General features: G+C 40.8%; 1 protein-coding gene across 1 annotated transcript; it reads right to left on the bottom strand.

The window, feature by feature from the left end:
• Positions 1-834: 834 nt before the first annotated feature.
• LOC141607947 (uncharacterized) lies at positions 835-1986 on the bottom strand. The gene has a single exon (XM_074427297.1). It carries the CDS (start codon positions 1984-1986, stop codon positions 835-837), a length of 1152 nt encoding a protein of 383 aa, XP_074283398.1.
• Positions 1987-12742: the final 10756 nt, after the last annotated feature.

Raw genomic sequence — 12742 nt, 5'->3', positions numbered from 1 at the left:
ATTTTCCCGAGGATACTCCAAATGAGCACTTGGACGGATTAAGCTTCATCTTGTACTCCCTCAATGTTTTGAAGGTGTCTGCCAAATGCTCCATATGCATACCTGCTTTTCTGGACTTTACCACCATATCGTCTATGTATACTTCCATTGTCTTCCCTATTTGTTGTTTAAACAATTTATTTACCAGACGCTGGTAGGTGGAACCGGCGTTTTTCAAGCCAAAGGGCATGACATTGTAGCAGTATATGCCCCGTTCCGACATGAATGCCATTTTTTACTGATCCTGCGGGTGCATCTTGATCTGATTATAGCCACTCCAGGCGTCTAGAAAGGTAAGTACCTCGTGCCCGGCCGTGGCATCCACCATTGCATCGATATGGGGTAGTGGAAAAGGGTCTTTGGAACAAGCTTTATTTTGATCTGTGAAGTTAACGCATACCCTCCACTTTCCATTTTTCTTGGGTACCACTACTACATTAGAGAGCCATTCAGGGTAGCTGACTTCTCTGGTGTTTCCTGCTGCCAGGAGGCTGTCTACCTCTTTGTTAATAACTTCATTTCGTTCTGCCGCGAACTTCCTTCTCTTCTGCTGTACCGGGGTGCAACCTGGGTTCATGCTTAACTTATGTGAAATAACAGATGGATCTATGCCAACCATGTCATCATGGGACCAAGTAAAACAGTCCATGTTCGTTTATAGAAATTGGGTCAGTTGGTCACGTAGCTATCCACTACAGGTTGCTCCAATTAACACTGTTTTATCCGGGTGGACCTGGTCTAGTTCCTCCGAGGATGGCTCCTTGTATTCCTTCGAGGTACCCCGGCCCTGTATTGCTATGAGGGGAGCTTAGTTGTGGCTTTCAGGGCTTGCGTGTAGCAGCTCCTGGATTCTTCGCGGTCCCCTTTCACCGTGACCACGCCCCACGGGGTTAGGAATTTGAGACATTGATGATATGTTGAAGGGACTGCCTTCATCTGATGCAGCCACGGTCTTCCTAGTATTACGTTGTAAGTGGTCGGGCCCTCGATGACTAAGTACCTCACCAATTTGTTAACTCCTTCAATATACATTGGGATGTTTAACTCGCCTACCGAATGTGCTGTCTCACCACTGAATCCCACTAGCGGTACAAACTTCTTTATCAGATTTTCTTTGTCGAAACCCATGATTTTGAGAGTTTCAAACATAATGAGGTTCACGGAGCTTCCGGTATCTACTAGTACCTTTCGCACGGTGCAGTTTCCAATGGATAATGTGATGGTCAGGGCGTCATGGTGTTGTTCTGCGCCACTCTCTACGTCAGTTTCATCAAACGTTACCAGTGGTAAATCACTTTGGCTCACTCTGTAGGAAGTTTCTGGATGGTCTCCTTTACTTTCAGTGGCTCTCCTTTTGGCCGCAGAGTATGTTAAGCCTGATAGCTCGGATCCACCTGTTATCACGTTAATAATTTTTGTGCATATGGGTAGAGCAGAAGGGAGCACCTGGTTTGCTATTTCTCTCTTATCCCGCTTGTCCCCACGTGATAACAGGTAGTCCAGATTTCCTTTACGTACCTGAAATTTCACTTCCCTTCGTAACCTGAAACAATCTTTTGTCCGGTGCCCGATATCCTGATGCCATTCACATCTCTTGCTACTGTCCCTGTCAGCATTGGGTCGGCTTTGCGTAGGAGGCTTAGGCGACCTTACCTGGTCACCCAACTCCGTCAGTGCTTTCAGCAAACCTTCCATTCCTGTGTTGAACCCATAATCAGCTAGTCTGGGAGGATGCGGAGAATCATCTACTTGCTGGGTCTTTTCTGCTACTCTGCTGATATTTGGTCTGTTGTATGGCCTGGCTCTCTCGTCTTTCTTTTCTGTTGGGATTTTTCTGCTTGTTTTGGCGAAGGTCGTCATTCCTTTTCTAGCCTGTATATCTTCCTCTAACCTTAATGCCGCTGTGGCTCTCTGCTGAACTTCCTCAAATATTTCGCACGGATGCATTATTAACTCCTTGTAGAGGTCTGACTCCTTATCCAGGCCCTACCTGAAGGCGTTAATGGTTGTGGATGCGTCACAGCACCGTATGGAAACTTTTTCTGCATTGAACCTGGTGACGTAGTCCTTGTTTGATTCGCCGATCTCTTGAACAATCCTGTATAGATAACTTGGTTGTTTTGGGGTTCTTCAGCTGCTAGAGAATTGCTGATTGAAGGCGTTGACCAGGTTAGCGAATGAGGATATGGATCCGTTGGGTAGGCCAACAAACCATTGTAGCGCTGCCCTGTTAGGGTTGAGCCAAATCCTTTGCACATGCATGCCTCCTTCGAGGCTCAAGTCGCTATAGTTACCATCATTTTTTGCTTAAATTGGCTAATGTGATCACAAGGGTATGTGGTCCCATCGAAAAGAGTCATCGTTGGGACACTGAATCCTTTTGGCAAAGCGACCGCAGCTATATCATCGGTGAAGGGCGAGTCGGCTTAGCTTTCTGGTGCGGCCATTTCCATGGGCCATGGCATTCCTGGAACTCTCTGGAGGAGGCTACGTAGTTCCTGGTACTGCTACTCTATATATGCCTCTCTATCGGTGAGTTGCTGATACTCCTGTGGCTGCTGATCCATAGTTCTTACGAAATTCTGCTGCCCTGATATTGGCGATTGGTGCACTTGCGATGTTGCTACACCTAAACCATTTACCCACGTGTACTCGGTTCTGTTTGGGGTTGGTCCTCTGGTCAATGGAGCCGCAGACGCCAACCTGCTCTGCTGATCCTCTTCTGTACCTGACATGGGTGGTGGATCCTGACGTGCTGGCTCGTCATCCGGTGTTAGTGCCCCCAATCCTACTGGGATCAGGCCTCTTCTTTGTTGTGGTGTTGTTTCTATGTCCAACCGAGTTACCACGTCATGTGGCAGCACGCGCGTCTGCCTCCGATCTCTATCTCCTTCTGATGCTGCTCCGGATCTGGCTTCCCTCATCCAAGTGGCTGAACTGGAAGCGTGGTTCCTCAACTCGTTGATCTGGGCTCAGAGGAGGTTGTTATCCTCTTCCATCTGGGATCTCATGCTCCTGTTCTCACTCTGCATTGTTCGGATTGTCTTTGCTAGGGTGTCTAGTCCTCTTATCATGATACTGGTAGGACTCGGTGGGGTCTGAGCCTGCTGTCTGGGTTGCCCTCCTCTCTCCGGCTGTGGTACCCTATGCCTGCCCTGGACGACATCCGAGTCTCTAACCTGAGTTCTTTCTGATGGCTGATTTGCTAGTGCTTGGGAGCTTTGGCTATGTTTGGCAGCTGTTACCTAGGTAGTGCCAGTTGGCTAAGCCGAAGTCGTGCGTACCGTTGCTGTGGAGGGAGACGGTGCCCGTGTTGTTGGGGTGCCGTCTGCATTGCCTGGACTGGCTTCTGGTTGTCCTGACATGCTGTTTTGTTCTGTGAACTGACTAACGGAGACGACCACTATGCCCCACGGTAGGTGCCAAACTGTTTTGGTAAATTTCTACCTGTTTTAGGGTTAAAGTGGTCTTAGCGTTAGATCGATATTAGGGTCGTGTAATCGTTATATTGACGTTTGTATGTTGAGTTGTATGCATAGTAGAACGAAGAACACAAACAATTTTGGTGACGCGGAAAACCCAATGTGGGAAACAACCGCGGGGGGAGACAGGATCCCACCAAGATTTGCGCTATAATTCGAGAGGAAATACAATGTGGATGATTTTGCTATATTATGGAGGCTAGGGCTTTTCTCTGTATTTTCTGATGATCTCTTTGTCTTGCATTGATGCCCCTTATATAGTGGAACTCCTCCGTCTAGGGTTTCTTGCTTCTTCTCCAAGTATTCCCAATTTGGCACGGGGTAGGACTTTCCTTCCCTTGAATATGGCAAGTGATAGAATTTCCTTATAATATCTTCACATAAATTAATCACCGAACCCAGACCCACGCCTGCGGTACACGTTGCTTCTGCTCTGGCTTCCAGCCGTCCTACTTCATGTTCAGCTTCCTGACCTACCTCCCTGGACCAGCCCATATCCAGAATTTGGGCCTAACAACCACCTAACTAAGGGGTCGTTTGGTTCGAAGTATTGGAATGGTATGGAATGGATTGTGATACCATAGTGGTATGTAGTTAGAACCCTATACTTGCTCATGGGTGTTTGGTTTGACCCTGGAATGGATATAGAGGTAGTAATAATATGGAATGGAGTTAGAAACTTGAGTGCAAACATGGGTATGAGATTTCAAGGGGTTGAAATGGAGTTAGAATCCATTGGGTATCTAACTCCATTCTAAAAACCTCCAACCAAACATTAGAATGGATTAAATCCATTCCAATCCATTCCAAAAGTTCCACCCAAACACCCCCTAAATGTTTTGCTTTCAATTTCTATAAAAGTAAATTATTAATTACTCCTTTTTTATGGTTGCTCACAAAACACTTTTCTAAACTTACTTAATGAAGATAGGATATAATAGTGAGATTACTATGAGATTAACGAAAGGTGGGAATATTTTTGGAAGAGAGTTAAAGAGATCAGATTATTCTTATCAATTTTCGAGAAAATTAACTTTCTTCAAAACACATTTTTGTGTTTTAATAACCAAAATGCCCCTAATTCATATTCAAAGAATTCATATATTACGTCTCAATTCCCCACAAGTGTCCACCCTTCAGCATCCAACAACCACAGAACTCCACTGCCACCCACCATAATCACCTATCGTCACTCCAGTACGGAACCCTTAAACACCCAAACAAACAAAAAAATATGTTGGAATTCAGCGGTGTTAATGGGTGCTTGAATAGTGAGCATATATTATAGGGTTATTTAATAATCCATCATATTGGTGATATGTAATAATCAATTCATCTTATCAATAATCTCAATTAAATCCAACCTAAACACCATACCTTCTAATAATGAACCAGTTGATATTTTTTTATATTTATTTGTTTCAAATAAACCAAGTACTTGATTCAGCACTTGTATATATTACACATAGACATCACATATACAGCTAGGTTGTCCAAAAACTATCAAACATTCCAACATAAATTTAAAAAAATATCAGCTAGTTCGTTATTAGAAGGTATGGTGCTTAGGTTGAATTTAATTGGGATTATTAATAAGATAGAGTGATTATTGCAGACCACCAATAGGATGAATTATTGTTATGAAATAACCCTATATTGTAAAGTTAAGGTGTAGGGTGATATGAGAATTCTAATATAAATCATTGGCATTTTGTCATAAAAACAATAAAATAAGGGTTTTGAAGTAGCATCCTTTTTCTTTTTTGACAAAAATAAACCGCAATTAAAAGAATAGCAAGTTTAGAATACAAAAATAGGAGTACCCGAGTTTCTTAGACTACTAGAAAGCAAGGTACTCGAACTAAAAGTACAAGAGTATTTAACTGAAACAGAAAGACAAAATTTTTTAAGGAAAGGATGATAATGGTCATCGAACTGGAACAAGTCAGCCTCTTTCTCTTAACCCTTCTAGACACGACATCAGTCTCGGTGTACCTTGTGTACCTGCAAAGAAAAGATGAACGCTCGACAGAAAAAACCGATCTTTTTTTCAAATTACCATTAGCTTTAGCTTGAACCACCCGACTTCGGCGGTGAGAATAATCCACCTTACGTCTACACTCCCGGCTCAAATCATGCCTTACCGCACAGGAACTGGAACGTTGAGACTTTGCTAATTACAGAGGAATCTGGAGAAAGACGCTTCTTTTTATCAATTTGGAAGAAAACTTCCTCCTGGATCATTGTATTGCTCTCAGGGATATATGTTGCCTTTCTATTTTGCTCCTTAGGCAAAGGAGAAGAGGGGAGAACTTCTGCTGCCCTTGAAGTATCTTCTTCGGGAGTTCCCTCCTAGATAGAAGTATTGAAAATGAGGGGGCGAACCCTCGAGAAAGTCCCGGATTTGAGGTGGAAGAACTGAAGATTCTTTCCACGCATCAAATTATTATAGTTTTGAGACGAAAGATGTAGCTTCTTGTGAGCATGTTTTTTGTTGAAGAAGATGTACTTGGCAGGTTTCGAGTTAAAAGCACGAGAGGGATCAAGACTAGTACTACTACTACCTTCAGCTTCGATAGGCAAAGACGGGGAAACATCATTAACGCAATCCATCACATCTGAGCAAGTGTCAACCCCATCTTGATCACAACCTAGATCATCAGTGACTGAAGTTGATGGTATTGCTTGTACTAATGGTGCTAAACTAGAAGACGCTTACCCAACTTCTTCATAAGGAAGTACACATTTCTCTACCTCTTCATAACAAAAGTATATGTTTCTTACCTTTCTTGATTGTGGCCAAAGGGTCGAATTGATAAGAGACCGGCTTTTCATTGAGATTGAGTGCTAAACAGTCAACCACAGAACGAAGTTCACGACTAATATCTTTATTATTCGGGTCAAGTTTCAAAGCAGATTCAAAGTTAGCAAGAGCCTCGGTAAGGGAGTTCAGCTGCTTGAATGCTAAGCCTCTATGGTATAGCGCCTTAACATTGGTGGGTTCAAAAGTTAAGACAAAGTTGGAGTAAGACCAAGCCTTTGTATAATTGGAAAGTTTTAGTTCGCAAAATGCTAAATTTAGGATCAAAGAAATTGCAGTGGAAGAAGCCGTGGGCTGGTCATGAAAGGGTGGAATCCCGAGAAAACATAAAAACTTGAGAGCTGACATGTAAAGAAGTGAAGCCAAAGAGACATTACTTTCCTTAAAGAGAGTGTTATCCCTATCCTTTAACAAATTCAAATTAGAGATAGACTGCTCCCCTAACTCCAAAATCCACTTAATAAGGACGTCATCATCACTACCAAAATCCTCCGAAGCAAAAACAGCACTAAGATTGTGAAGAAAGAACTCATAATCCATTAAAATACAAGGAAGAAATGAGAGATTAATGTTGGCAGTGATGCATTGAAAAGCAACAAAGTCAGTTTTGTTGTGAGAGTTTGTCTCACATCGGTGGGAAACTCCTCTTTTTTGATGTTTATATTGCTACCAATGATTGATGGGTTAAGAGATTGGTCCAAGGAGGCTTTTGTGGTGAGTGTTGGGCCTGTGGGTATGGGCCCAAACACACACGCGCGCGCGCGCCGGCCCGTCCCGGCTTGAGCTCGGGCTCGGGTTTGGGTTTGGGTAGAGCACCTGCGGTGCGGGCCAAAGGCCCTATTTTACCTTTTTGGGCTTTTGAGTGCGAAGTGGACTGTGTAACCAACTGCTATGAGAATCAGTCCAATAAGACTGTTAGTGGGCTTATAAGAAGCTGATTATTCTCTACTAATCACGTCTTTTGACCTCTGATTATGTGGAGCAGTTTTTGCTCATCTGTTGCTCTATTTTTACTATAAATAGAGCAACTCATCTCCAGTTTATACACAATCGAAAACACACTTCTCCTCTCTTTTTCTCTGTTGTTCATTCTAATAAATTCCTGAGTTTAGTTCTGCTATATTTCGTTCCAAGTCTCACAGTTCCGAGTGGGCGAAACTGCGTGGAGACTGTAGTGTTATCCTTGGGGAACTACCGGCACTAGCTGATCGCCACCACGGTCGTACCGGGCAAATAGTTTTCAAGGCAGTGGCTTCTACCACGGCACTACTTATTATTGTGATTCTAATTTCTGATCGCTTCTATTCGTCTGGTATTTCTACTATCCTCTGGTTACTACAATCTTTTTTTCTTACAATTAAAAGAAGAGATTTAGAGAACAAATAAGTTGAATAAACAAAGAACTACTACCGACCCAATCCCACAACACCAACGCAAACAACCAACTCTGCAAAAACACTCAACCATGGACGAATACCAAGACACCACCAAAACCAAAGGCCCCGACAAACCAATTAGAACCAATCCGATCGCAACCAGATCAAAGATAACAAATTCAAAGTTAAGTTGTCCCTCACAAAAGAAAGGAAAAGAAATCTGACAGAAAGAGATGTCGGTTCAGCCAATTATAATTCAAAAACGTTTAATAAAACTCGAAGCCCGACCTTAAAAAGTTGGTAAATCAAATAAGAGACAAACAAACGACATTAAAGGAACCTTCCTTGTAACAAAACAATTACCCGAAGTAATTTCTAAAGCTTGACAATTAAGTGTAACTAGTTTTAAACCCGTGCAAAATTGCACGGGTATGTACTTGGGCCGATATAAATATTTTTTGATGTATTTTTTTTTTCATTTCTATTGTACTTATCTAGTTGGTATAAATCAGCGATCTACATAACTAATGTTTAAACTTGTTACAAATACGTGTTCACATGCAATGATTTAAGAGGAAATAAAGTAATCCACTATTGTAAATAAAATTTGCATACATAAAACACTTTACATCCCGATAAAAAAAATATAATTTAATAATCAACTTTAACATATGCAAATTATTCTAAAAATTGAAAAATTTCATGATAGACTATATTAGTAGTCGTAGTAGAAGTACGCATATTTGAATCACAAATTTCATGATAGACTACATTAGTAGTCGTAGTCGAGCAGTATGCACTCTATTACCTTTATGACTACGAGTTAAGACAGTACATCTTATCACGCGTGCCCCCAGATCAGTCACAATTAGTCTCGTACCGTTACACAACCCACGTGATTGATCAATGTTTCGCAGAAGCATCACCATAGCACCGACCTTCAACCTCAATTGGTGATTCGGGAGTCCGGCACATTTTATACTGTTGAGGAATTCAGTAGAGTGAATGTCACCGTCACCTGTACCTCTGTCACCACTACACACCTCATCGGAGCTTAAATAAATTCTCTCATCCTTTTTAATAAGCGACAAAGCATATTCATTTACTGATTCAACAATCTCGTGAGTAGGGGCGAGGATTGCCCTTTGCTAGAGATATTCCGGATTCCACAATTGTGCAAGCAGATCCGGATAAGTGACATCTACTAATGTCTTAATAGGATTCGTACACGGTTTTCAGTTGTGGTCGGGTTTAGTGCGCGACTGATAGTAAAGTTGCCATAATTTTTGCTCCAAGTAAATAAATTCTCGGTGATGAACGGCTTTCTTTACAGATCTGAGAGGATCTTTTTTTTTTTAAAAAAAAACATATGTTAAAGTTTGACAATTATTTAATTATCGTGTTATATTTAAAAAAATACTTATTAAAACAATTGTTAATCGTTTGTGTTATAATTTTTAAAAATTTTAAAATTTAAATATTTCAATAAATGTCAACATTTATTTGTTTTTTTTAGAGATAAAAAAATAATTTTTGCTTGAAACGCTTGTTGAAGAGTAAATTTACTCGGTAGTCTATTATTGTCACCTACCATTTTCGGTGTGCGCGGCTGGTAGTTAAGTTGCCGAGATTTTTACTGTAAGTAAATACTCCGTCATGATTTTTTTTAAAAAAATATATCGTACTATCTAGTTTTAAAAAATTATGCATGTAATTTATTCGCATTATATGTAATTCAATCCCGTAACTAAATATAAATCCTTCTCGTAATTATGTAATTTATTGTTATTTAATTTTTTTTAAATTATGTAAATCAATAATTTGTAATTAGTTTCATTTATTCCGATTTTTAATTCATTCCGCTTATATGTCATTAATTTCATTTATTCAGAATGTATAAAATTATTTCATAGTATTTGTTCTAAGACGGAATTTGTCGCATGTTTGTATTGGCGGACTTCTGAAGAAATAAATAATTTGCACACTAACGGGTCCCACCATAACTTGAATTTCCAAAATAAAAAAAAATAAAAAAAAAGGTTGTATTAATGACGTGGCGCGTCCTGGATTCAGTATTGTCTTCTGCATTAATAAAGATAAGATTCTTTTTTGTTTTTTTTGTTTTTTTAAAGAACTAGCTTTAGCTACTTACCTCTAAAACGACAACTCTTATACTAACTATAAAATCAAATACTCTTTTGATAATCGTAACTCACTTACTTACATTTGACTTTATTAGGATATTAAATATTGATTGGATCTTAACCATCATGTTAAGCTTTTGGTTGAGATAACTTATCTAACAAAGTATTAGAGACACTGTGATCAAAAGGTTATTGGTTCAAATCTCACCACTTTCACTTCTTAAGTGGAATATTAGTACCAGGTATTGGGAGGGCATTCAAGTGAGGGAGCGTGTTTGACTATAAAATCAATCTTAGAACTCCAACCATTAGTTTAAGCTTTTGACTTAGATGGTTCCTTGACATGATATCAAAGCTAGGTGATCAAGAGGTCACGAAATTAAATCCTAGGAACCTCAATATTTCACTAGTGAGTTTTCGCACATAGTATATATAGGGCTGTGTTAGGAATATCGGTGATATTAGAATATCTTACCATATATGAGTCTTAGCATATTATACCATATATGAGTCTTAGAATATTATACCATATTATTGATTGTGTTCACACCATATATTGTAACTATATAAGCCAATTGGCCATCATCAATAAACTCAACCTTTCCCCTCATACGATCTTATCATGGTATCAGGGATTTTAAATCAAAATTAAACCTAAACCTAAAAATTATCAAACACGAAAATCATTAATTCAGCCACCATGCCTCCTAAGGAAGACGAGTCCGTGCTCGACTTTCCAAAAATCGACCCCTCCAACCCTTACTACCTCGGTTCCCAAGATGGTCCGGGTGCGAAAATATCAAATATTATGCTTCGTCGTGGCAATTACCATGACTGGCAACATTCCATGACGATGTCTCTCAAAGCAAGACGCAAGTTTGGCTTCGTCGATGGTTCGATTAAAAAAACCAAGAGGAAAATTCAACCTTGCTAATTGGGAGGCCGTTCATTGCACTCTTGTGCAATGGCTTCGCAACTCGATCGATCCCTCCATTCTCGACAACGTCTCGTACGTAGCGGATGCATCGGTGTTATGGGCAGAATTGAAAGCACAATTCGATGTGGTTGATGGCACCAAAATCCATAATTTTCAGACTCAACTCAATAACTGTAAACAAACCAAAGGTATGGACGTAACCTCTTACTATGGTAAATTAAAATCTCTATGGGATGCTCTTATTGTACACGAACAACCGTTTGCTTGTACGTGTGGCAAATGCGAACGCGGAATTGGCACCGCTGCTCTTCAACGTCTTGACAATGAATGACTGCACCAGTTTTTTATGGGTCTCGACACCACCTTATATGGAGGTGTTAGGTCCCAGCAGTTCCAACTCGAACCACTTCCGAGTCTAAATCGTGCATACAGTGTAGTAGTTCAACAAGAACGCTTGAAAGTCGAATCTGCCCCCGATGTCTCTGAAGTTGCGGCATTTGCCGTTCCTAATACCTCTGTCGACTGGAGGGTGTTGCGTGATCAGGAAAAGGGCGCACAACGACAGTTGTTTTGTGTCTTTTGCGAAACCAGGGGTCATGAAGTATCAAACTGTTTCTTCAAATCGAAACGGTTTCCAGATTGGTGGGGTGAGAGACCACGGACGATAGCTGAGTATCGTCGTTGGCGCAGGGAGTTGTCTCGTGGGAGAGACGGGGGTGCTGCTGCCTCGGGCTCGGGTTCAAACCGTGATAAGGAACCAGCGACTCAAGTAAATGCAGTTATCTCTGGCGCTACTGCCAAGTCTCTTCTTGCTGGCGACCGTCTCAGTGGTATGTGTTATTGGATACTTGATACAGGAGCCTCTAATCATGTTACAGGTACTCTACAATATTTGGAGGACCGTCTCACGATTCCAGGCCGACCCGTTTGTCTTCCTAATGGGCAGCAAGTCGTGTCCACGACAATGGGTTCTGTTTATATCAACCCATCTCTTACTCTACATAACGTGCTATATGTTCCAAGTTTGAAGTGCAACTTACTTTCAATTTCTCAAATAACAACAAAAACTAACTATTTCTTTGAATTCTCCCAAAATTCATGTCTTATACAGGACCGTTCCTCGAGGACGACGATTGGAGTCGGTGAGCTACGGGATGGACTTTATTGGATTTGTGCGGGGGAGCGACCGTTGACGGTTCATAGTATAACTGATCAAGGTACTTTTGATATGTGGCATAAGCGTCTGGGGCATCCATCAGATAAAATTGTCAAGACCATTCCCTCTTTGAGTAGTTTAGTTTACAATAAAGAGAATGTTTGTGACGTGTGTCACTTTGCGAAACAACACCGTAATACTTTTGATTTGAATAATAAACGTGCTTCCGATTTTTTTTGAATTAATACATTGCGATTTGTGGGGTCCTTATCGTATTGCATCATCATGTGGGGCACGATATTTCTTGACGATTGTGGATGATTACTCCCGTGCTACGTGGGTCTATTTATTGCTTGATAAAGTTGAGGTTACAGACATGTTCATGAGCTTTATTAATATGGTCACTACTCAATTTTCTAAAGGCCTTAAAACAGTCCGTTGTGATAATGGTACGTAATTCAATTGTATGGCCGGGTATTTTTTCTCTAATGGTATTCATTTTGAGACCTCTTGTGTCGGCACGCCTCAACAAAATGGGCGGGTTGAACGCAAGCACCGGCATATCTTGAACGTAGCACGGGCCCTTCGCTTTCAGGGAAATTTACCTCAAACTTTTTGGGGTGAATGTATTCTTTCCGCAGCTTATTTAATCAATCGTACTCCTACGCCTTTACTTAATAATAAAACCCCATATGAATATTTGTACGGGAAGCCACCTGCCTATTCCAATTTACGAGTTTTCGGGTGTTTATGTTTTGCTCATAATCAAAATACTAAAGGTGATAAA

Source organism: Silene latifolia, chromosome 10 (assembly GCF_048544455.1).
Source record: "Silene latifolia isolate original U9 population chromosome 10, ASM4854445v1, whole genome shotgun sequence".
NCBI lineage: Eukaryota > Viridiplantae > Streptophyta > Magnoliopsida > Caryophyllales > Caryophyllaceae > Silene > Silene latifolia.
This window is presented reverse-complemented; position numbering and strand designations above follow the sequence as displayed.

Bases quoted from the DNA above. Each gene is read 5' to 3' on its own strand.
- LOC141607947 (XM_074427297.1), bottom strand. From the start codon at position 1,986: ATGCATCCGTGCGAAATATTTGAGGAAGTTCAGCAGAGAGCCACAGCG.